This window comes from Solanum tuberosum, unplaced genomic scaffold, assembly GCF_000226075.1.
Source record: "Solanum tuberosum cultivar DM 1-3 516 R44 unplaced genomic scaffold, SolTub_3.0 scf00392, whole genome shotgun sequence".
In the NCBI taxonomy this organism is placed as follows: Eukaryota; Viridiplantae; Streptophyta; class Magnoliopsida; order Solanales; family Solanaceae; genus Solanum; species Solanum tuberosum.
In genome coordinates, this window is record NW_006239342.1 from 128,815 (window position 1) to 155,322 (window position 26,508).

Genomic DNA, 26,508 nt, shown 5'->3' on the forward strand with positions numbered 1-26,508 from the left:
ATCCAGGCAAATCAAAAGGGGAAGAAGAGGAAGGGGAAAATTATTGAAACCCCTTCTGATTACGATTCTGATTTTGCTAGTGAAATCAAAAAGAAAAAAAACAAAAAAAAGACAAATGTAGAAGTTTCTCAATCTTCAAAACCATCAACAAGAAGAACAACAAAAAAGAAGGAATCAGAAATATCAACATCCAAAAAACACAAAAAAAGTTGTTAGGATAAGTACTATATTTAATTTATTTTCACATTAGTCAAAATAGTGATTTTTTTATATAACATTATGCTTATTGTCGTTTTTGAAATATTTGTTTGTGTAAAAATTGTTCGAAATCTGAAAAAAAATGTGTATAAATCTAAATTTAATGTTTGATTGATGGATATTGTATGAATTTTGATACAATATTGATATGCAAATGGTATGAATTGTATATTAACATTGATGTGATTGTCTCTTAATTGTGTATATGGTATGAATTATTAACTTGGTGTGCAATTTGTATGAATTGTTTAATTACACTGTTTTTGTATAAATTTTGAATAATTTTTATATGAAATTGGGATTTTTTCCAATTAAGAAGGTTTCTTTTTCAATTTTAATTCCATTAAATGTATTAAAATTGTTAAATTATTTTTAGCATATGTCGATAAATTTATGAAAGTAGATTGATGAATGCCATAGTGCACATGAAAATGGTATGATGTTTGAATAAAATTGGTGTGAATTTTTTTTATAAATTTGGTATAAGTCATTACTAAAATTTATCTATATGCATGTGTATGAAACATGAATAATACTTGTATGAACATACTTTTATATTTTTTTTATCAATGTTTTTATGATTTTGATTTATTTTTTATTTAATTTATATGATATAATTTAATTATAACTATCTTTAAACTGTAGTTACAACTGGAATGAAACTTGAATAATACTTGTACGAAGTATGTTTTAATTTAGTATAAATAATTTTATTTTATAGGCAAGGAAGATACACACAAAGGTCTTCATGTACAAACATGAATGTGTTTGCTGATCTGTTGGTTTTCCTCGGGCAAGAGATGTTTCAACAATTTCTGGAACAAACACCTTTTCGTGAATTTTATGACATGCACAACATAAAGATTCAATGTCAACTATTGCGGCATTTGATGATTCTTGAATCTGAAAATGTCAGAGACGACATGTTTGTTGTGAAAATAAATGGTACAGAATTACGTTTTGGAATCAAGGAATTCGCAGCGATAACTGGTCTTAAATGTGGACTACTTAATGTTTTTTAAGTATATATTTTATCTCTATATCATTAATATCACCATCTATCATAAGTTGCGATGTTATCGCACTTACTAGATCACTATAAAGACTAGAACAGTCATATATAATCTCTTCCATCTGAAAATCAACATCTTTTCTGTTTCATTAAAAAAAATAACAATTAGTCATCCAAAGAACATACAAAATTCATCCACAAAATTCATTATAATAACAAAATTATACACACTTGTCATTATCTTTTCATACAAATATCATTCAGACAGTACTCTACAAAACATATTCTCATACCCACTTATTATCTCTAAATCATTTATATTAGTATCTATCATAAGCTGCGATGTTATCGCACTTACTAGACCACTATAAAGACTAGAACATTCATATATAATCCCTTCCATCTGAAAATCAACATATTTTCTGTTTCATTAAAAAAAAAGAACAATTAGTCATCCAAAGAACATTTTTTTTACGAAAATACTTCATTAATGTCACACAAATTTATACAAAAATGTCAACAATAAAATTTCAAAATTAATACAACCTTAAAACACTTATCATACAATTCGTCAAAATTTCAAATAACTTTTTTTTAGATTACTGGACACACTTTCATACAAATTTCATACTTTCTTAATATACATTTCATACATATATCATTAAGACAACTTATTTCATAACAACTTTCAAACTCACTTAATACACATTTCATACAATAAATAATCATACATTACAAATATCTATATCTTATCGTACCAAATAATTCATTTCTAACTCACTAATTACTTCAGAAATGACAATATCTAATATAACACACTAAAATTTATAATTTAATACCAACTTAAAACACTTGTCATACAATTCGTCAAAAATCCAAATAACTTTTTTTACATCTTACGAAACACATTTTCTTACAAATTTCTTTCCAATAATTCTATTAAATTCATTATTTGGATATACAATTACTTTATACTTTAAGGGGAAAAAATACACAAAACAATCACAAAAACTAGAAAATCACTATTATTATTCATTTCACAACAGTTAACAAGTAATGATATCATCTTAAACATAGAGACGATTTACAGTTTAATAAAAAAAAATTCCATTTCAATGTAATTTAAAAACAAACACTAAACAATAATAAATACTAACCCAAATGATCCCATCTTCCGCCATGTTTAATTAGAATTGATATGTAATTGTCCATCTCAATAAAATCAATTACCTTCAATTACTCGATTCTGGTAATTTTTTAGGCTGAAGAATTAAGAGAGAGAAAAGTTGAAGAAAAAAAGGATATGATCTGATTTTTTATTTTATTTTAACTGATTTTGAGTGAATTAAGGATAAAAATATTGTTAATTTGTTTGGATCCCTTATTTCATGCTAATCATTAATTATCCACAATAAGTTCAAATTAAATTACAGGCCACAATTTCAGTTTTTTTCTTTATTATTTTTAATTTCGTTTTTTTTTTAAACTTTCGTTTATCTTTTTATTTTATTTTAAAGATTTTTCCAATTAATAAAAACATTTCTTTTTTTTGTGAATTTGTTATAACCTGAAATTTTTAATGCTATAGTTTGAAAGTCTAAATCTACTGCTATAGCTTGAAAATAGTACTATAATATATGTTATATATGAAATTTACACATCTCAATTCTAAGGGAGTTCGCAGAAGATTAGAGTTGGTTTTAATTTTAATTTTACTTTTAAATTTCAACCAAATACATACGAACAACATACAAATGACATAATGACATACACAAACATATCAAATACATATAAATAGCATACAAAATGTATCTAACGAATAATATAATTGTATCATGTAGGTAAGTTGTATATATCATTCGAATGTGTATACAATAAACTTTTTGTATGTAAGTAGTTGTTTTGATCGAATTTGTATATAATAATAAAATTGTATACAAGTTAACTTGATTCTACGCAGCATAAAATTGTAAAGAAATTAAAGGTAAGTTGTATATTTTGTAAAACATAGTGATATTATGTTTTTTTTTTAAAAATAAAAGATATAAGATTTATGCATTTGTGTATCTAATTAAAAATCTTAGCAGTAAACATTCTCAATAGAGATGATGACATGCTCCATTATTTCAGTTTATATAAATATCTTTTACTATAAAAAAAAACACCTAATTTACTTATTTACGTACAACATGTAAGTGTTGATTTCTCGATACATACGACGTACACTTGATATACCTTTCATATACAATTGACTTGCACGTACAGTTTAAAAGCACGTACATTAGATCTGGTTGGTGGCGCATACGATCAACGTATTCACATACAGATGCATACATCCAGCTTTGAAAACACATACATACATACATATAAAAATCATATATTATATTTGTGTTTCACTTAAGATTAAATATTATATATACGTAAACACAAGATATCTTACTACATTTTGAAAAAAAATTCAAAAGTAAGTGAAGTACTTCAACGGATTATATCGAAGGAGCCGTTGCTAAGAATGAAATGCATAGATTTGGAACTTCCTCCTCTGTGACTTTGTTTCAATCTTTTCTGTCCTGCTCACACATAAACCAATTACTCATTAAGAACATTTTATAAATCATCTAATTTTCTACGTTTTGAAAAACAAATCCCTATATATTTACAAAAATGAGCACTAAATAAAGCTATTTATTAAAAATCCTAAATCTAAAAGAAATAATAGATCCTAAATCTTCGTTAAAATAATAAAAATAAGTTGATCGGACTTTAACTGAATAATTCCAATTTAGTTAAGGAAAAAAATCTGACGTCCGTTGTTACACTTTCCCTATTTAATTTCCCAATTCGAAAAATTCCCCTTTTTGTCTGTTTACAAAATTCATTCTGAGCGGGAAAATCTTCAAAGTTTTTTCCAGTTTCAAAACCGAAGAAGAATGGAAATGGAGAACAAAGATGTTGCTATGGAGAAAACCGATGCCGTTCCGATCGAATTACCTGCTCCTCCTGGCTGGAAGAAGAGAGTTTGTACTCATTAATACTTTCTTCGCCGTTAAAATTTCGATTCAGCTGTTTTGATTTAGTGATTTCTGTAATTTTCGTTGCTTAGTTGCGTTTTTGTGGTTGAAAAATGGAGATTTAACTTTTGCAGCTGTTAGTGTGCGGATTTAGGTTTTCATGAGGTTATGATTTGGTGATTAAATTTCGATTTAGCTGTTTTTTGTTGTTTTGAATTAATGATATGTTAAGCGTTAATTGTGATCTAGATTTAATTATGTGTGACATGTGCAGCTCTGAAACAAGTAGATGCATTATGCTTTAGTTAGCTTCCTAGCAAAAAATTATGCAGTTTAAGTATATTCAGTATGTGTTTGCAGATGTGTCTTGTATGAACTTGATAGAATTCATTTTTTGACTTTTTTATCTTGTTTGAATCTGAATCTGAATGAATAATTATGAGTGATGTATCGTGGAACTCAAACAAGTAGGTGTGTTATGCTTTAGTTAGGTTATTAGTAGAAGTTCCGTGAATAGGTGTATGCAGTTTGTCTTATGAAGTTAATAGAAATCGTTTTTGTTTATGATTTTCATAACTGTCGGGATTGTCTCCTAGCTAATCTGCATAATTTCAAAATTAAGATGCTGTAGTTTAGTTTGTTGATTTCATCACCTCTTTTCAGTCATATAGCTTCCAGGTTATTAGTTGAAAGGGGTAGATCGTCACTAAGCAGTTCTTTTATGTTATTGAGGGGGGAAGCTGTTCCAGTAATGACAATGAAAGATGTATACTACTTGAAATAAATGCTTATTTAGGAGAGGTATTTATACCAGCATTTAGGACGTAGGCGGAATTGTCTCCTAGCTAATCTGTATAATATCATAATTAAGATGTTGTGGTGTTTGTTGGTTGATTTAATCACCTCTTTTAAGTCATATGGTTTCCAAGCCATTATTCGAAAGACATAAGATAGTCACTGTACAGCTCTTTATGTAATTGAGGGTGCAAGCTGTTCCAGTATTGACCATGAAACATCCGGAGTACTCATAGATTCCTATTTAGGAGAGATATTTATACAAGTACTCAGGACTAACTTGGAAACTAATGCTACTAGTCTGCCCTGATACAGAAATTTTGTTGTTGTTTGAAATATATCTTAAGATTGTCAGAAGTTTGAATCAACTTCAACTTTGAATGTTACTTATTTAAGTTTGTTGAATGTGGCACCAACTATAATTACCTGTGCGGAACATATACGAAAAATAGTAGTGAATCTGAACTTTTCTCCTCTTTTGATGGACCTGTGGCCTATCTGATGTGGCTTAAAATTCTGAAGTGAATTTCTCCTAGAGGGTTGTATACAAAAGTTGAGTCTCTATTTAGAATGCCGACTTGTGGAAGTATTTTTTATTTTAATCAGTTTGTATTTTGTTGGTAGTAAGTATTTGTTCGTCTTTCCAGTTCACTCCAGGAAAGAGCAGTACCCCTAGAAGGAATGATATTATATTTGTTTCACCTGATGGAGACGAAATTAAGAACAAGAGGCAATTGGACAAGTATCTGAAATCACATCCAGGAGGACCTCCTGCTTCTGAATTTAATTGGGGTACAGGTATCTTCTCTATTCTCCTTTTGTTTGTCTGTGCATATCTGGAATGCATATCTCCCAATGAAATATCCAGTAAATTCTTCGGATGAGATGTTGCAGATTCATCTCTGGGAGGTTTGTTTAAATTCCTTATTGATTGGATGAATCCTCTACTTTCTGACTTATTCAGGTGACACTCCTAGACGATCAACTAGATTGGGTGGAAAATCTAAAGCAACGGAGACACCAGAAACTGATACTCCCAGTACGAAGAGACAAAGGAAATCAAGTTCCAAAAAAGAAGCCAAGGAGGATGGTGGCGCACGAGAAGCTGAGGGTGCTACTGAGAAAGAAGCTAAGGCAAGTGATGAACCTGCTTTGCCTGATGCAGAGGATCTAGAAGTCCAAGATGTAGAGATGGCATCTAAGAATCTCACCGATGGAGATAACATAAAGGATGAGAAGGAGAAGACCAATGATGGTGAGATTGTCCCCAAGGAGCCTCAGGCAAGTGAAGATAAGATGGAAATTGTGCATGAAAAAGAAGAAACAAAGGATGAGAAGGAGAAGATCAGTGATGGTGAGATTGTCCCCGAGGAGCCTCTGGTAAGTGAAGATAAGATGGAAATTGTGCAAGAAAAAGAAGAAACAAAGGATGAGGAGGAGAAGACCAATGCTTGTGAGATTGTCCCTGAGGAGCCTCCGGAAAGTGAAGATAAGATGGAAATTGTGCAAGAAAAAGAAGAAACAAAGGATGAGGAGGAGAAGACCAATGCTGGTGAGATTGTCCCTGAGGAGCCTCCGGAAAGTGAAGATAAGATGGAAATTGTGCAAGAAAAAGAAGAAACAAAGGATGAGGAGGAGAAGACCAATGCTGGTGAGATTGTCCCTGAGGAGCCTCCGGAAAGTGAAGATAAGATGGAAATTGTGCAAGAAAAAGAAGAAACAAAGGATGAGGAGGAGAAGACCAATGCTGGTGAGATTGTCCCTGAGGAGCCTCCGGAAAGTGAAGATAAGATGGAAATTGTGCAAGAAAAAGAAGAAACATTGGATGAGGGAAACATAGAGAAAATGAAAAATCGAGAAGCGGAAGATAAGCCTCTGGATAACAGCCTTAAAACTGACAATAAAACGCTTCCATTGAATGTGTTTGAAGAAAATAAGATTGAGAGTAAACCAGCTGGGACAGATGCCTCATCTCTTTCTGCTGAACTCAGCAAGGCAAGCTCAGGTAGCCCAGAAGAAATTGCAGAAGAAGCTCCTGCCGCTGAAGATGCACTGGATGTGGTCGATGAAAATAAGATAGAGAGTAAACCAGCTGGGGCAGATGCCTCATCTCATTCTGCTGAACTCAGCAAGGCAACCTCAGTTAGCCAAGAAGAAGCTCCAGCCGCTGCAGATCCACTGGTTCAGAATTCTAATGATGGTAAAGTACACGAAAACGAGCAGATTGACAGGGAGATTCCAATTGAGGAGATCATTGGCACAGAATCAGCTGCAGCAGGTGTTAACAGTTCCGTGCAGCAATAACCCACCGTAATCGACCAAGCCACCTCAAGTTAACTTTTTTATATCTTTTAGTATAATACTGTGTATCATCTGCCCTTTATTTCTTCTTGGCCCTGATTTAGGTAACTGACAAACAGCATTAAGCATGCTCTTCATAGTTAAGACTTCTTAGCTACTTATTTTGTGTTACATTTGTATTGCCGCTGTTATCATCGACATTGATCAGCTTATATTCTATTAAGGTCTCAGCAGGGTACTTCAAAGTTTGCTTAAAGTTGCAATAACAAGTTATTTCATCACTTTTTCGATATTGCTCACTGTGTAGCAATTGAAGATTTAAAATTTCTTCAACATGAATGAAGATCTTTGATGGGGCTTGGCTGCAGTTTCAAGTATACATCGAACTCTCCATGAAACTGTAAGTTCCTTCCCTCTAATTTCAGGTTTTGTTTCTCCATATCATTTTCTTTCAATACTTTGATTACAGTTCTGAATTGAATAGTTTTGACGTATGCTATAATGTGATTTTCTATCTATTTATACAGATGTTTTTCATTCAGTTTGAACTAATTACTTACTTATAATATAGACTGATTATTATCATAGATCTGCTTCCTTTTTATCTCCATTTATAATGAGTGATCATGTAAGAGCTTGATCACAAGTTTTTTTTTTTGGTTTAAGTTTTTATTGAAATGATGCTGTTGGAAGTTAATTTTAACTTCAGTTAATATGATTATGTTTTTTTCTGCTGAAAATTGATCTTGTTGGTGAAATGTTGTTAATATTTTTAGATATGGGATATTGATTTTGTGTTATGTAATATTTTGCTATTCTCACTACTTTTTACTCACTTTTAATTGCTTCTAAACTAAAAAAAGGGAGAGTAAGTTGGTGCATGTTTACTTCAATCATATGTTCTTTCATGTTATTCTTTCCTTTTAGTTTGAGAAACCTTGTCCGCATGCATAATATTACTTTCATTTAAATATTTTTTATTTTCAATGAATTCAAATATTTTTTATTTTCATTTTTAGATTAAAAATATTGTAGAGGGTTAATAATTTTGCAAGATCTAAAAATGAAAATAGAATACAAACTTTGGAAAGGAAATAAGAGGAATTTAATTATGACGTCAACTTCTTGATGGGGCATTAATGAACTTCGATACCTAAAAACACGATTATATGTGCTCCCATCGTCCTAAATTATTAGTCGTGTTTTTCTTTATATATTTTTTTGAAAAATATTAATTAAAAGAAGATTTTAGCTATTTTATTTTTATTTTTGTTTAAAATATAAATTTCTTTTATGAAATATTTATTCTATTAAGGTGTTAAAAGTCTTCAAGAACAATTACTACAAAAAATAAATTGAGAAAAAATAATTAATTATGTCTTGAATTTCTAAACAACATAATAGCATAGTCACACAACGGATTTTGGAAGAATAGAATATACACATAATTTTCTAAAATAATAAATTATTTTTAAAAATCACGAATATAATTTGAGACAAAAAAAATTGAATCTTGAATATGAAAAGGAATACTAGAGAGCAGTGTATTTTCCCCAAATGACCCTTCGAGGACCTCAATACAAGTATCGAACAAAAATATAAAACAATCAAAAATAGATGAGTAAGCATTGAGTTGTCCATTAGAAAAACCGCTGTTTAGAAACATGGATTTTGTGGGAAACAAAAGTGGTGGTTATGATATTTATCTTAATTTAGTAAATTTATATTTTCATCCTTCTAGTTTGGTTTAAAAAACATACACTCCCATGTTTTAGTAAAAGACAAATACCTCCATTCCTCGATAACTTTTAAGTTTTAAGTACATATACGTGATTAAAAGACCATTCGATCATTATAAAGAATCTTATTCATTTTATCATAATCGTTGTATTAACAAAAAACTATTTTATCCTCATCTCTTCCTTCTACTTTAATTGAACTATCATTATAAATAATTTACGTATCACTTAAAATACTTATTTCTAAAGCAAACCAAAATTATTATAAATAATAACCAAAATTTAGATATTGCTTATGAATCTTCTAATAAGAAATTGATAAATTGTACAAAATAAAGATTATCCGGCTAATCCTCAAAATAAATAAATAATGATGGAGAAAATATTTCACGAATGCAAGTCATGTGCGGATGTGCCTACTTAAGCTCTTAATTTTTTTTCTTAACTTAGAAGAAATTGAAAAGATCAAGTTAGAGATGTTATTTACATATCAACCCCCAACCTTTTCATATATGAAAATCCACCCTCACATTTCACCTTAATTCGAGATAAAACTTAATAAAACTCGTAAAATTCGACGAGGAATTTGAATCGTCCCTTCTGACATTTCTAACTATTCGGTTAGCGTTTTTCACTTAATGAATCACGCTTATTTTCAAAGCATTACTATTTCTGAATACAGATTTGATGATTCATGCCATGTCAGTTTTCCATTGCTAATTGAAATTTTATTCCACAGATATAATCTTAGAGCTTGCTTATACTAAGTATATGTATAAATTGAAAAGAAAAAAAAAAAAAAGTTGTGGACATTATTACATATTAGCCCCCCAAACTTCTTAAAATGTCAAAAAACGCCCCTAAAGTGTTTATTTTACTCTTTTTGTTTATAAAGGAAGAATCATTGCCGACTTGCTGCAGCATTCCATTCCCTATAAAACTTCACAATTCTCCGCCTTTTATGCTACCAAAAATTCTCCGCCATGAACGACCCCAATCGGCCAGTTACCGGTTACCCTGCCGCCGGAGCACCGCCGCCAAACCCTAACGGTTACGGAGGTGCTGCTCACCAACAACCACCGATAGGCACCGCTTACCCATATGCAGCACCGCCACCTGCCTCCGCGGTGTACTACCAAAACAACCCGTACTACCAACCTAATAATCCCTACGATGCCCAACGCAATACCTTCCTCCGCCGAGTGATCGGTATGGCTATAGCTGCTATGGTCATCGCTGGTACCTTTGTTTTCATTCTCTGGCTTATACTCCGTCCTCGAATCCCCGAGTTCAGAGTTGATTCACTGTCAGTATCGAATCTTAATCTCACCAATTCGCTGATTTCTGGTAAATGGGACCTTCGTTTTACTGTGAGAAACCCAAATAAGAAGATGACTCTTTACTATGATGATGTCGCCGCTGCGGTTTTCTATGATGACGTGTCGCTTTCGGATACAACGGTTCCGCCTTTCTTTCAGGAGAAGAGGGCTGAGACGGCCCGGCAAGCGAGTTTTGCTACTGCGGGAGCATATGTGAATAATCGGGCTTTTGATCAGATGAACAAAGAAAGGTCGCAAAAAGGTGCAATTGGGTTCAATGTGAGGATGGTGGCTAGGGTTAGGTTTAGGGCTGGGGCTTGGAGAGCGAGGAGGAGGTTTGTAAGGGTCTATTGTAAGGATTTGTCAGTGGGGGTCGGGTCAAATAATTCATCGGGTACCTTGCTTGGTGGTGCACGACAGTGCCGCGTTGGACTCTGACGGTGATCTTTGCTTGTTTTAAGGTGAAAATCTATTGTTATTGGCAAATGCAATGTGGTTAATTGTGGTCTGAGTAATTATAAGAAAGACTAGTTATAAGGGTTCATTGGTTTACATTGTGTATAATTTTCTCAGTAGTTGTTTTTCTGAGGTACATTGGTTATCAAGCTAATAGCTTTTCCTTGGTTGTTCTTGCTTTTAATAGTCCATAGCATAACGAATGAAGTGGACATGAATGTAAACTTGATATGTTATGTTAAAAAGTAAATATGAATTGAGAGTAGTTATATACATCACTGATCTTGAGGTAAATCGAGATGTAGAAAGGCCCTTTAGTTCAATTATGGAATTTGCTTCTGGATCATTCCGCTGATTCACATATTTGATTATTGACATTAGCCTGTATAACTTATTTTTTTGTCCTGGTGCTCTGACATGTTTGTTTTCCAAGTCCAACCAAAGTTCTTTTTGGAATATAATCTACTGGAAAGTGATACCTAATAGTTCAAGGGGAGTAGGATTTGTTTAGTTCATGTGCAATTTTTGTATATATTGTTTTCTTCTATACTAGCTGCTGGTAGAAGTTCACTCTTGAACTGCGACAACTGGAATGTGCTCATCTCTTGGTAGATGATAAGTACACTGGCCAGTTGCTGATGTGTTCAAGACCTCCTAGTTTTTGCTGAAATAGAGGATATCACCTTTCTTAGTGTCTGTATTCTGATCTGGTTAGGTAACCGACAGCTCGGAGCACACATGTCTGTGTCTCTTCAAATCTGGACCTACAGTCCTCAAATGAGGAAGACTGTCACAAACTTGAAGGTTTAGATTCTTGGTCCTAAAGAATCCTAATCATGGCTGTTACTGATGACTTCGGCTTACTCTTAAAAGTTCCCTGATCTCCACACTTGATAACCTAATAAGATGTGTGGATTTGAGAAGAGTGAATATTAGGGGATGGGGCAGGACTTCAGTAATTGGAGATGTGAAATGCAGATGAAATTAGAGTTAAGATGAGGCAGTTTCAGTGGTTTAAGAATTTCAAGGTGTGCATTTGCTAGCTACATCTATGGATACTTGGTTTTAATGGTAAGGGTTAAAAGATTAGTTAAGCTGTAGGGCATTTTTCTACATTTGCAAATTTAGCACTGCTTGTATGACTGTATACTTCCCATCTATCTGGGTATGTTCTTGTCCGGTAATTGTTCCGATATATTCTTGCTTTATGGTGTAATGATAAAAGCGTTGGAAAGAAGTGGACGTGAATAGGTATATGAATATATTTATAGCGAGAATTGCCTTGTGTATGGATGAGGGGATAAGAGTGATATCATAAAATGGACTTTTGGGTTGGGTCAACCATAAATGTTCGGGCAGGTTGAGTCACGATTCCTGGCTTAGTAGATGCCATCTTTGCTTCAATCTGTATAAGTTTTGGAAGATATCACGGTCTAATAAAATACATATACGTCACCCACTATGTATCATTGAATTTGGGTGGGATCGACGTGCTTTCCTTTTAATACTCCTTTATCAGCTCTCCACTTGTTTAAGAAAGATCAAGTAGGCCTTCTAAGCAATGTCCAGTGTCGATGGCGGGACTATGTGTGTTATTTTCTAGCTGATAGTAGGTTTGATCATTTTCTATATGTACGGCCATAATTCATCTTATAGTTTTCAGATTTTGTCAGGGGAGACGGTATCCAACTTTGAGATCTTTAGGTTTTAGTTCCACAAATGTACTTTCTGTTCAATACTTATCGCGTCTTAGCTATACTGTTCACCCCAAAAAGATACTACTAATATTTTCATAGAGCCATTATCTGCCCTTCCACAGAGATCACCTTAAATCAGTTGAAGTTATACGAAGCATAAAGTTTTGAAGGAGCTCTTCTTTATGCATCCAGTTTCATGTTGTATCCCTAATGATAATTTTATATCTATTGCCACAGTTAAAATAATATTATGTGAGTATAAATCTTTTTTCGTGATCATAATTACTCTGGATGTAGAAAAAGCAATAACTTTTGGGGTATTGTGCTGTAATTTTGGTAATCTGAAAATTAAGGAACAACCTTGAGCATCAAGGAATAAAATTATGACCTACAACGAACAAAACAAACTCAGATATAAATAGGTACATTGTGGGACTTCTCCTAGAAAATAAGTGGAGACTATTTTAGATATTTAAGTTTAGAAGATAAAAGGTCAACTCACAACCAATCAACAAAAAATGATGAAAGGTCAATGCATAGACCTAGTAAATATCAAGGATAAAATTGAAACATTAAATTAGGCACTGGTTTGTTATTTACATCCTCATGTCCAATGTCCCTGGGTTTTATTAAGGAATCAAGAAGTATACTTGATAGGTATATTCTTCACTCATTTTCTATTTCTAGATCACTTAATTGAAATGTTGGCAATAGTAGTAGGTATTGGCAGTAGTTTCTAATATACACGTGGTGTTTGTAGCGTTAAATATTCCTTATATTCATGAACAGATCATTTTATCTTTTCCCGTTCTTCTGCGTTGAAGGAAAAAACTTCCTTTAGGACTTGCCTGCCATGCTATGCTTCCATAGAGGTTTTCCTTTTAAACTGTTCTCACAGTGATGCAATAAGGTTTTGGAACTTCCTAAATTTTGAATTGTGCATCACTAATAATGATCGTTTATTTTTCCATACTAGTAGTTGTTGTATTACTCTGGGAGTTTCTTGTTATTCCATTTCTATTACTATTTAATGTTTTGTGCACTTCGATTATCGTCTTATTTATAGTAGTGACTTCTCCTTTTCAAGTATGCTTTGTCATGCGTTCTTTAGCATTTTGTCTTGGCTTCTTCATTCCCGTTGTTTTGTTTGTCAAACTGCTTTGTGATGCTTTTACTTGAGCTGAGGGTTTATTGGGAACATCCTCTCTACCTCCCAAGGTAGGGCTAAGGTTTCCGTACAACCTTCCCAGACCCCACATAAAGGATTACACTAAGTAAGTTGTTTGTTTGTTTGTGTATCACTAATGATGATTATAGATCACATTGAAGGAATCTATTTATTACGTAGAAATTGAAGTTTACATGCATTGCCTTGTTTCTCAGATGTGGTATGGATATCTCATATCTCTGCAGCTGCAAGTGAATTAAGTCGTGGTTTGAAATTTTCTAATGATTATTTTCTACGTGGATCGAGTGGCATTATTAATTTCAAAGAGATCTACCTATTACATTTGTACTTTTCCACAACTTTGTCACCGAAGGCCCGTGTATCTGCCTTCTGTACTTTTGAGCCTGTAGTTTACTAGTGAAGCTTGTTTAGTTCATGTTCATATTTTTCAGAACCAAAAAGATATATTGGCTTCTTACTGTTGTTTGTTTGATCATATGATTTGGTGCTGTATTTATATAGTTCAGGCTTTGTTATGCAGTTAAAGTATATTCCGTCTTATCTAAGGGGCAAGACAGTAAGAAAGATATCGAAACAATACAGTTCTATGTTGCATAGACTCTCTGACAATTGTGATGATGAGTACGTAGTTTATATTTGGAGAATTCGACATGGATGCAACAACATTTGCTGAGAGTTCGAGCAAACATAGTTTTTATTAGACAAGTTGTTGAAATATGATGTTTTTGTCATCTTTCTTATGAAGCTAACAAAATCTCGTTTACAGGTATGCGTGGGAATAGCGTGTTTTTGCCAGGCTTAGTTACCGCGTCTCTACCAAAACGACTTCAGAGGCTTCTGCTGCTGTTGCTGTTTCATCTGGGATAATTTTTTAGGTTTCTTCAATTAGAGCTTGATAGTAGTATCAGTTAATATCAAAACATATATTGTACATGCTTTACATTGATAACTTAATTGTCTGTAGATGTCCTTTTTATTAATGTCAAAAGCTTTTGGGGCACATTTACTTTGCTTCTTCATTATTGTATAGTTACAATTTAGTAAACTGGCTAAATTGTTTTATATTTTGTGGCGGCGGAGCTAGCTAGGATTTTGAATTTATGGGTTTTAGATTCTAAAAATAGAAAATCATTGGGGGTTCTTAATAATTTTTTGGATCTGTAAACTTCAGTTAGATGTGTAGACTAATATGGTTATTTCTGTTTCCCATAGGTAATTAGTTTGAGTTTGACCTTGAGTGCTGCACTATACAAGATGAGATAATTTTTCGTCTGTTTCAAAAGAAAGAACAATACATTTCTATATTGAGAAACAATTAAGATATAAACAACATCTAGACATCGCAATATCGTGTAAATGAGATGATTTATCGATGTATATATTAACTTTGTGCTCTGATTGCATGTACGACTTCATTTACCAAGTTACTATGGTTATGGTAGAGCTATGTGTAATTCATTCTCGATCAAAGGCTTTGGGTATGAACTTTGAGTATGAAATCATTTCTCGTAGAAAGTGCACCTTCAAAATGGAACTTTTCGATATGAATTCAAATTGATTCCGCATGAGGGAGAAACAACTTCTTTTTTAACAAAGTTACTAAAGGTCCTTAGTCTCAAAAGTATTCTTTTCTTATCCTCTTACTCATTTTTTTATCCCTTAGAAAGTTAGATTCTTAACACATAGATGAGAAAAGAGGTGGTGGTACATGTTTCAAGTTCGAAATTCCTTGCCATCGAAAGTAAGGAGTTTGTCTTCTGGCTCGGGTTCGTTGCACTCGGCTAGCCTAGTGCAGTTTACCTCTCTTGTGTGGTTTACGAGCTATTGCATAGAAGCAGAAGTTTCACCCTGCGCACCCAAAAGGGTAGCAACTGCGGATTTTCCTTGTTATATAAAAAAAAAGAGGTGGTGATATTAGTATTTGCTTTGGATATTTCTCTTGTTCCCTACACCTTTTGCTTCTTTGTCTTCTCTGCTTGGATTAAAAGGAGATTGAAAATTTTATCCACATTAAATATTTACATCAAATTAATATATTATAAATAATATACATAATCTTTTTATAAACATATTTTTTGCTAACTATAATCATCAAGTCATAATATGTATCGAGCGCGAATACATAATTGAATTAATGGAAGTTTTCATCATATTTCTAAAATTGTGTGGCAGCTTCATAGTTCATTACATATCATAACGTTAGTGTAACTTATTCGATATAATTTCATAAATAAATTCTGAATTAGAAAAGTGTACATAGGCTCTTTTGTCCTATTTTTATGGAGTGACAATACTATTTTTAATGGACTCTCATCTCAAAAAAAATTATTTTTTCTGACAAATTTTGAAAAATAAAAGGCACATGCACATGTGAATTCTGAATAGGATATAATATACATAGAAAATAAATTTTCTAACAGCTTAAGAATAGAGTTAGGTTTAAGGTGATAAGTGCCCCTAACTCTATTCTTAATCAAAGTTTGGAGAACTCTAAGAATAGAATGATTTCTTATAAGAATTTCTTTATTTTTGAATTAAATATTTCGAGTTCAAATTATGAAAATAGAAATATCCCTACTAATCGAGAGCATTTCTCCTGAGGATTAGGGCAAAAAACAAGACTTCTTTTATAATTGGTAGGCAAGACAAAATAAAAATTTGATCAGCTTATTATTTTAAAAAAAACAATCTCAGATATAAATGTTAATATTTACTGCCTTCCTATGAAATTATCAAGTAATGATAAAAATACGATAAGTAGATATATAAAGTGGCCATAACATTTATTACATCTGTTGATCCATTGTATGGTAAAAACAAGAAATTAATTGATTCTACGTAATATAAACCTAAATTAATTGTTGAGCTGATGAACTTTGATAGAAAACTACTAGACAAAAAAATGTCTTTATATTATATGAAAAATGTGTATTATTTTCATTTGTTATTTTGTTTTTACATTTTATTTTATTTTTATATTTATGCTATGAATTCTTTTTTTCTTTTCTACTCTTTTCTAATTTTTTGAGTCGGAAGTCTATTAAAAATGGTCAATTTATCTCCACAAAGACTACATGATCGGTGTATATCTTATCTTCAAATTTTATTCATAGAATTACATATGTTATTAGTATTGTTGTTGTTATTGTCTTTATTCATGAAAAATGAAATCAAAATCAAAATTTCCAAATAATGAAAAACTCCAAATTAAAGTTCTTACACTTTCTTGGTACAATAGGCAGAGTTGGTGGGTGTGACTTGAGAATCATGTTATACCTTCATCATGTCATTTGCATTTACAATATATATATATATATATATATATAACTTTTTGGTATAATTCTTGAATCTTTTTTTATAACCTTTTTACTTTTTTTTTTGATAAAAATAAAAAATAAAAAAATTTAACCTTTTAACCCTTTTTTTTTGTGTGTAGAAGCATCTATTCCTAAAAGATAAGGTTGTACCAAACAAAACTTCAATTACCATCACCAAACTTCATTTTCCACCATTCACTTTAATATCCTCTAATTTATCATAAGTACTAGTAGTTGGTACATCTTTGGCTTTTGTATTGGTCTTTAGCACAATTAACACAATTTATCAATAACTACTATATATGACAGGATATATGAGATTATTTCACTCTGACATACGTCTCTTATAAATAGATATGGTCCTTACATAACAACATAAATCTAAATTAATCATATTTATATGTTATAATTCTTCCTTTACGGATAGTAAATAGTGATATAAAAAAAGACTTAGTTGTTATTCATGGAAACTTAGAGCATCAGTTCATGTATTAAACTAAACAAAACTAGAATTTAAGTTATATACATCATCAATTTAATAATATGATTTTACACCATCAAGTTTGATTTTAGTTATAACAGTAAAACTAGAATTTAAGTTATATACATCATCAATTTAATAATATGATTTTACACCATCAAGTTTGATTTTAGTTATAACAGTAAAACTAGAATTTAAGTTATATACATCATCAATTTAATAATATGATTTTACACCATCAAGTTTGATTTTAGTTATAACAGTAAAACTAGAATTTAAGTTATATACATCATCAATTTAATAATATGATTTTACACCATCAAGTTTGATTTTAGTTATAACAGTAAAACTAGAATTTAAGTTATATACATCATCAATTTAATAATATGATTTTACACCATCAAGTTTGATTTTAGTTACAAAAGTATATTCAGTGCAATTTCACAAGTGGAATCTGAAAAAGATAGAATATACAATAATTTTTATTTCTATCTCATAAAAATAAAGAGGTTAACTTCGATAGACGCTCGAAAACACCTACAAACCCAACAAAAATATAAAGAAAAAAAAAACTCTACCAAATTCTTCTATATTAGGAAACCACTCTCTCATAATCTTGAAAACTATAACCATATTTTCATCAACTTATCTCAAAACTCAGCAAATACTCTCTCAACTTCAACTCTCCCAAACAACCAAAATATCTCACCACCACCATCCACCACCATCATGACGGAAAAGGACTGCGGCCACCACGTCGATGATGAGCGGCACAATCTCCAACGCCGCCTAATCACCGCCTTGATCGCGTTTGTAACCCTAATCCTCGTCACAATCCTCCTCATTTTTCTCATCCTACGTCCAACAAAACCACACTTCATCCTCCAAGACGCGACCGTGTATGCGTTCAACACCTCTACCCCCTTTAATTTCCTCACGACCAACATACAAATTACGATCGCCTCTCGTAACCCTAACGATAAAATTGGAATTTACTACGATAAACTCAATGTCTACGCCAGGTATCGTGGCCAACAAGTTACACTACCAACATTGTTGCCACAAACGTACCAAGGTCACAAAGATGTGTCGATATGGTCACCTTTTGTGTATGGTAATAATGTACCAATTGCACCTTACTTAGGTAATGCAATTAGTCAAGATATAATGTTTGGTACAATTTTATTAAATGTTAGAATTGATGGAAGAGTTAGGTGGAAAGTTGGGAGTTTTATTTCAAGTAAATATCATTTGTACGTTAATTGTCCTGCTTATGTTGGTATTGGTGGCAAATTTCTTGGGAATAGTGTTGTTGTTGGGAAGTATCAATTGGTGCAAAATTGTCATGTTGATGTTTGAAGAAGAATTGAAGAATTTCTCTATTTTCAAAACTAGTGAAATCATCTGATATTCGTTATTCAGTATTATTGGTCTTACTAAAGAGAAAAGCATTTCCATATCAAAAGTATTTTTGTTTTGAGAGTTCAAACTTGAGATTTCTAGTTAACTTTGTGTATGCCTAGCTATTCCGAAGGTTTGAACTCGAAACTTCTAAGTTAGATAGAACGATTTATCTACGGTTCCTTCATCTAGAATGTACGATTTGTTGATCATACACTTTCCTTTTTAATTTTTATAATTTATTGGTCTTACTAAAGAGAAAAATGCTTCCTATCTCATAAGTTTTTCCATTTCAAGAGTTCGAACTCGAAATCTATAATTAACATCGTGTAGTGCCTAGCTATTAAAAGGGAAGCACTTCTTACTAGTGTTTTTGCCATTTCAAAGCTATGAACCCCAAACTTCTAAATAAGGTAAAAAAAATTAACCCCGATTTCTTCATCTAGGTTTTACCATGTAGCGTTTTATTTTATTTTTTCGAAATCATCACCAATTGGTTGTAAGTCACTAATGTGGGGGTTAGACTTGATCCCTACCATGTCCATTAATTCAGAAAGCGTACAAAATTGGAGGGGAACATGAACCTTACCTCCAACAAGAACCGTGTAGTATACATACACTTTCCTTTATAATACTTCCTCCGTTCCATTTTATATGTCATCCCTTTCTATAAATAGTTGGTCCATAATACTTGTCATTTCATAAAATCAATGCATAAATTACCATATTGTTCCTTTTTTACCCTTGTGAGTTATTAGCCTTGAAAATATACATTTGACCAACTTAGAAAAGCTAAGTAAATGATTCATGTTCATTGATTAAATTAATAAATCAAAATAAATTAATTCATATTCATTGATTGAAAACTTGAGTTCCAAAAAAATTAAATAAGGGTAGAAGGGTAAAGTTACATCATTTTTTAATGCAAGTGCAAAGTAAAAATATGGCATATAAAATGAGACGGAGGGAGTATATGTTTTGAATTTTTGTAATTTAAATATTATTGTTGTAGACCTTTAATAAATAGGAAACAGTGTAAAGTTTTAGTGGGGATTGTTATATTTTGGTGTTAATTCACTTGAATTTTTTTTCTTTTTTGGTTAGTGAATATTTGTAGAATGCATAAACTTTTATTAGTGAGAAGCAAAAGTTCAAGAATAAAGTTCGGAACATCGGATAATTTGATGCACAAAGTATTTCAGTTCAATATTTCGAATCTTAAAAAAGGTCACACCAAGAAGTGTGACATGTAATCTTAAAATATTCATGTTTTCAAGAGTTAGTTATGGCATGATCTTAGGATCTTGTTATAAGGGTGCAAGACATTCACCAACAACTTCCTAGTATCTACAAAACTATTTTATGGATTCACACAAAGTATATATATATCCTTAATAGATACAAGTAAATCCTTGTTCTTATATGTATAATAATATTCTGTATTCACATAGAATTCGAGAAAAAGAGTGTTGATTCCAAAAATCCTATCTTAATAGCGGATGCATCATGCACCGAGTTTCAATATAAATAGTTTAACAATAATATATATTTTTCTCATTTGTTTTTGTATTTCTTGGTTCGAGTCATGAAAGAACTTTGGACATGCAACACGTGTCATTAAAGGAAGAAGTGATTTCTATAACTTATTTCATTCTCAGAAGTCAGAACTCAAACTCAAACTCAAAAAAAAATTAATTAAAAATAAAAGAATCGTATTCATCAAAAATCATCATAAAGAGAGGAAAGGTAAATGTTGATTCCCACTTGTGAAAAAAGGTGGTGTGGTGCAGAAAAAGTTTGAGAATGTGGTAAGTTAATTATGTAAATTTGCAACACAACTATGGCGTGTGCTTTTGAAAAAGTTTTTTTATCATCAACATGGTTGAATTTAGTTGGATGGTTCGGAATTCATCCACTCTTAAAATTTTAATTAGAGGTCTAGGATGAACACTATTTTAAGAAATGAATTTTATAATGTGTGAATTCAATTTTTATCGAACCATCAGACATCGAGTGAAGAAAGACGAAGACGCTTTTTATTGATTATTACTTAGTCCTTACGAATTGGTTTAATTTCTCATAACATTTGTTAAATGGTCCATATAAAGAACTACACTTTAAGGGGTGTGACATAGACCGTGTATTTTAATTAATTGTTATTTTTACGGCTCAAATTCATATAATCTATAAATCACACGAAAATAACTTTATCGTTACTTCAAAGCTCCCCTCAAAAAAGATGATGAATAGAAGCTTTTGTTTTTTTGTGTGCAGAATTGAACAGAAGGATCTGTCTTTGTTATATTCAATGGATGGCTACTTGACCAACACAAGTTTAATACTTGTCAATAATTGAACTGACTCACTTCTCTATAAGAAAAAATCTAAGCAATAAGTATTTTTCTAAAATTAAAAGAAAAAGGGTAAAGTAAAAAATTAATAAATACATTTATAACGATCGGATTTATTTTTACTAAATAATTCATTACTTGCTATAAAAAGTTTCTCAAAAAAATATTAAAATTTTTAGACACTATTGCTTACGAAAACAAAAAATATTTTAAAGGTGTGAGGATACGTGATTTGCTCCTTTTCTCATTTAGTAACGGAAAGATTCTGGATAAGAACACACCGGAGAAGCAGAAGTCTCCAACAAACACCGCTTCTAGCATATTCAATAGAGAAGAAGAATATTTCAACTAATAATATTTTTAATATCAAATTACATGAAAAATAAATGAAAAAGAACTATCTTATTAAAAGAATTTGCATAATGCTAAACTCAATTACCGAAAAAGTTCGCAATAGAATTTTTGGCGAATCTAAGAATAATAATTATGAAGGGATGACTTGATTTTTGTGTGATCTGTTAGTTTTCTGATAAATTCAATTAGAAGGATGAAAATTGTTCACTTTTAAATACTTAAAGGTAGGGGTGTAGATGACCGGGTTGGTTCGGTTTTTCAAATATCAAACCAAATCACTTGTGTAAAAATTTTAAATTTATAAACCAAACCAAACTAATAAAATTTAGATTTTTTAACCTCGGGTTGGGTCGAATTTTTCAAATACCAAACCAAACCAAACTAATAAACCTCGGATTTTTTCAGATTTTTGGATTTTTTCTGTAAAGTTTGCATACAAACATATAATTAACTTGTGCTCCAAATATTTCTTTAGTCCAACCAAAATACAATTATTTAAGGTGTTTCTTAAAAAAATAACACAAAATATGAGATGAGTACTGACGATACAAAAATATTCAATAAAAAATTATAATGAAATCATCATATTAAATAAATATTGCAAAGTCATAATGAAAATGATCATAATTTAAAAGTACTAAATCATGCTAAAATAAATTTAATAAGTATTAGTTACATTACTAAATATTTTAAGGAAAATTAAAATTAGATTATGTATTTTAATTGTCTAAACCAATGTAAAACTAAAGAACAAATATTCAATATTATTGTCATTTTTAGTGTTGAATTGATTTCCTTTTTGCATTAGTATTAATTTGATTTTGATTTAAGTTTTATTATAATTCTCAACATCTATGAACTATAATCTTTATTGGACCATTCCGAATTATAAGTTTTAAACTTGAAATAATATATTAAAAGATAAAAACTATGAAATAGTATAAGAAATATTTTAAAATTATATCAAAGTAAATATTTTTTATGTACAAAATAAATTTTAAATGACATATATAATGTCGGGTTGGTTTGGTCTCGGGTTGGTTTTTTTAGTTAAAACCAAGCCAATCCAAATATAGTCGGATTTTTTTTTTCAATACCAAACCAAGTCAAACCAAATCACTAGTCGGTTTTTTTTTCCGGTTTGACTCAGTTTGCGGTTTGGTTCCGTTTTCGGTTCGATTTTGTACACCCCTACTTAAAGGATGATTTTTTGCTAAAAATGATACTTTAAGGATGTAGTTGAAGTTTAGGGTATAATTTAAGGATGATTTTGACCAAAAACTTCAATCTTAACATCGAGACGATTAAATATCAATGAAATATCTCGTCAAGTAATCATATTTCTTTCGATAAATATGTTTTTCATACATTTGAATTTGTTTGGATTACATCTAGACAAATAAATGACACAAAATGCATATTTCGAGTGTTTTATGTCATAGTTAATTAATAGCGATCAGATTGGGACTTCTAGTCGCAAACAATTAGGTGTCGACTATATAAATCTTTAAGATCATACTTTTTTCACTCAAACTTTATTTGAGAAATAATATTATACAAAATTATATTGAAAAAATCTAAGACTAGATCAAGTAGTTTGAAAACTAAAGGTAGCTAATTATATCACTCTTTCAACAAAAAAAAATATTCAGAGTAATTTTATTAGTGAGGTCTGGAGATGGTGGTGTGTACATAAATCTTACTCTGTAAAAAGATTGTTTCCGAAAAACTCGAAGAATAGTTCACAGTTTCTTACTAAGTGGACTGTCACTCCTTACAACCCAAAGGCCGTAACATTTGGACTATTTTTTTTTGATAAATTGCCCTTTAACAGCTGTTGTTTGAAATTCTGTCGTGTATATATTCAATCAATTTCTTAAGAGATTCAGAGTTTGGATTAATGGGTTGGACCTCTAGCTCCGCCCATGTTTGTATCAACCACGTAATATAAAATAATAGTTCAAACTCTAGAATATTTTTCTCAATTTTCACTTGCAAAGTTGTCGTTTGATATGTGTAGGGTGGGCATAAATACCGGAAAATCGAAAAATTGAACCGAATCAAACTAATTCAGTTCTTCGGTTTTTCAGTTCGGTGTAAGGGCCTCAAAACTTCGGTGCACCAAAGAACCGAACTTTTATTTTATTTTTTTAAAAAATAAAAACTAATTATATATATATATGAGCATTCTCTTAACTAAAAATTAAAAATTCAATTAACAATTAAATCATTCACGAACGAATCAAAGTAACAACAAATGTACAATTCAATAGGTAACTTCAAATATTAATTTCCAAGAGAAACTCAAACATATTTCTACCAATGTACATTATGTAAAGGAACCGTCTTCGTTGTTTTTCTCGAGAAATATTTGGAGGGACAATGTTCTTGATAAAGACAAATATAGTCTTTTAGTTAGCACAATAAGTGTTCCACGGTAATACGCATCTCTCCTTAACATAGTTTTAAATTTCTAAGTATCTTATATTTTATCCTTATTTTATTTTTCATTCACAACGAAAAAACGATTTAAAAACACCGAATTAAACCGAACCGAACCAAATTAGTTTGGTTTAATATACGGTGCACACTTTTCTAAAACCGAAAACCGAAGAACCGAACCAAAGTTTGATAAAACCGAAGAACTGATCCCCCATCCCTAGATATGTGGGATGAGATAAATAATGATACTTTCATATTTTAATATAAAATAATGAAATAAGATAATCTCGTGATTTGCTAATACCTTAAATTAAACGTGGCAAGCATTATCGCCCTCTAACCAGTGACTAAACTACCTTTTCGTTTCTTGCAAATATAATCACAAATTCACAATGCAGTTATGGAACAAAAAATCATCTCATGAATACTTCAAAAGAAAATCTCATTTGGTGTTATTTTTATCTTTTATTCTAAAGTTCAAGTAAAAGAACTACACAAAAGCTAAAGTCTTTCAAGCACTTTTCACCTATATTGTTCAGACTCTTAAAAAATGTCGACTAGAGCATGCTAGATCCACCAAAAATAGTACATCCAACACTTTACCTTGCTCGAACTCTTTGAAAATGCTCTTCAACATTTTAAAAGAATTCGAGCAACATAGTCTGATAACATTTTTAGAGAGTCTAAGCAATATCGTCAAACTTCCTTCTCATTTGCACACTTGATCCCTGAACCCAAACATGTTATTTTTGAGATCAAACTCAACAAAAAAGTTCTGCATTTGAAAATTTCCAAGAATTATCGATGGTCCGGTAGACAATTTGAGCCTAGAATCACTCACCATTGTCAAACAAATCACATCATTTTCACCAACAATAGAGAAGTAATTTGCCAATGGCAATACCATCTCTGAATCCCCTTGGAAATGAAACTTCATTTCTGGCAATGACACTATTTTATGCCCTGAAACATTGAAACATGGCCTTAAATTTGTCAATCTTTCAATTTTCTCAGTTCTTGAAAACCCCTTTACTTGGTTCACAAATGCATTCATCACAGGCACAAAAATATCATGATTCAAGAAAGTGAAAGTCGTGCCTGAATCCACAATCGTCCCACCGTTCCCTTTTGAATTTGGTGCCAAATATTGATATGGTACCTTCACTATTTGCTCACCAACTGTGATTTTTCTCAATCCAACATAGTAGTATCCTGCTAATGCATTTCTTCCAGCAATAAATGGACTTTTTAGCAATGGGGTGTGGATCAAATTTTTGGACTTTTCGTAAACAGTATCCAGAACAAGCATGCTACTCTTAGGAATATCATCAAACATATGAGATACAAGACAATAAGACAGTTTCTTAGCTCCTAATTGGTTTGGCAATGATGACATTCCCCTCCCAAACCCCGCGATTCCCGCAGGCTGTTGGGAGGAGAGTAAAGAACAACCAACAAGAAAATTGGGTATTTTCTTGTTTGGTAAGTTCAGTGTTTCAACTAGGCCAATCCCAGCTGTGGAACCTGAACCATAAAGAATCATATAAGGTGGACAAGCATGCTTACAGTTTGTTCTATTACGCGATTCACAATCATGGCAAAGAGATTTTGGGCTGTTTTTTGGGTGAATCCAACTGCATTTTGGATTTGAACATCCAAGAACTCTAGCTGAAGATGACAATTTTGGAATAAAAGTTGGATTTTTTTGTGAAGAAACAGGACATTTGGAACATTGGTACTTTTTAGTACACGGGAACCAAACAAAGCTACTGCCAGTGTCCATGACAAATGGCATTTTTTGAGGAGGTGTACCAAATGGAAGTGTAATTGAGTAGCCTCCATAGCTATGAGGATATAAAGGGATGTTGGAAATTGAAGAATCTTGAGGATTCTTGATATGATGAGCTCTAGCTAAAGAGAAAGAAGCTAAATGAGTGAGTTTTTGGTAAAAATCTTGATTTGTGTTGGTGTTGAGAAATGAAAGAGGGATTGTTGTGGAGGAGTTTGATGAAGAAATGAAGGGAAAGAGGAGAGAAATGATAGAGAGGAAAAGGAGGAAAGAAGCCATGGTTGGTTCTTGGGAACTTTGGAGATAATTGACATTTGCCAAACTATATAGAATTTCATAATAGTATGTTGAAGGAAGTTAAAGAGTGTCTTTAATATCAAACGGATGTTGTGATGGGGTGATAAGTACTTCATTAGAGGTTTCAGGTTCGAGATTTGAGAATGAAATTGTTTTGAGCAAGGAGTCTTTTTCTCCAAAATGAGACTTCTTGGCGCCACTCTTAGATTAGTCAGGCTCCAATGTGACACCAGGTGAAAAAACTAAAAAGAGAAATTGAATGTCTTTTCCATCAAAGGTAGTTGTGGTAGCAAAGGCGG

At 31.6% G+C, this 26,508-nt stretch overlaps 4 protein-coding genes across 4 annotated transcripts; 3 read left to right on the forward strand and 1 right to left on the reverse strand.

Moving 5' to 3' along the window:
* The first annotated feature begins 4,079 nt into the window (after positions 1 to 4,079).
* Positions 4,080 to 7,667, forward strand: LOC102578609 (methyl-CpG-binding domain-containing protein 10-like). Its single transcript, XM_006362838.2, has 3 exons — positions 4,080 to 4,287; positions 5,724 to 5,874; positions 6,041 to 7,667. The coding sequence occupies exons 1-3, from the start codon at positions 4,201 to 4,203 to the stop codon at positions 7,378 to 7,380; spliced, it is 1,578 nt and encodes a 525-aa protein (XP_006362900.1). The 5' UTR covers positions 4,080 to 4,200; the 3' UTR covers positions 7,381 to 7,667.
* Positions 7,668 to 10,025: 2,358 nt separating this feature from the next.
* Positions 10,026 to 14,796, forward strand: LOC102591635 (protein YLS9-like). Its single transcript, XM_006362789.2, has 2 exons — positions 10,026 to 10,896; positions 14,544 to 14,796. The coding sequence occupies exon 1, from the start codon at positions 10,100 to 10,102 to the stop codon at positions 10,871 to 10,873; it is 774 nt and encodes a 257-aa protein (XP_006362851.1). The 5' UTR covers positions 10,026 to 10,099; the 3' UTR covers positions 10,874 to 10,896; positions 14,544 to 14,796.
* A 3,415-nt stretch (positions 14,797 to 18,211) lies between these two features.
* LOC102591975 (protein YLS9-like) lies at positions 18,212 to 18,966 on the forward strand. The gene has a single exon (XM_006362790.2). The coding sequence runs from the start codon at positions 18,305 to 18,307 to the stop codon at positions 18,932 to 18,934; it is 630 nt and encodes a 209-aa protein (XP_006362852.1). The 5' UTR covers positions 18,212 to 18,304; the 3' UTR covers positions 18,935 to 18,966.
* A 5,866-nt stretch (positions 18,967 to 24,832) lies between these two features.
* On the reverse strand, positions 24,833 to 26,191 carry LOC102592303 (aspartic proteinase nepenthesin-2-like). Its single transcript, XM_006362791.2, has one exon. The coding sequence runs from the start codon at positions 26,189 to 26,191 to the stop codon at positions 24,833 to 24,835; it is 1,359 nt and encodes a 452-aa protein (XP_006362853.1).
* Between the last annotated feature and the right edge of the window lie 317 nt (positions 26,192 to 26,508).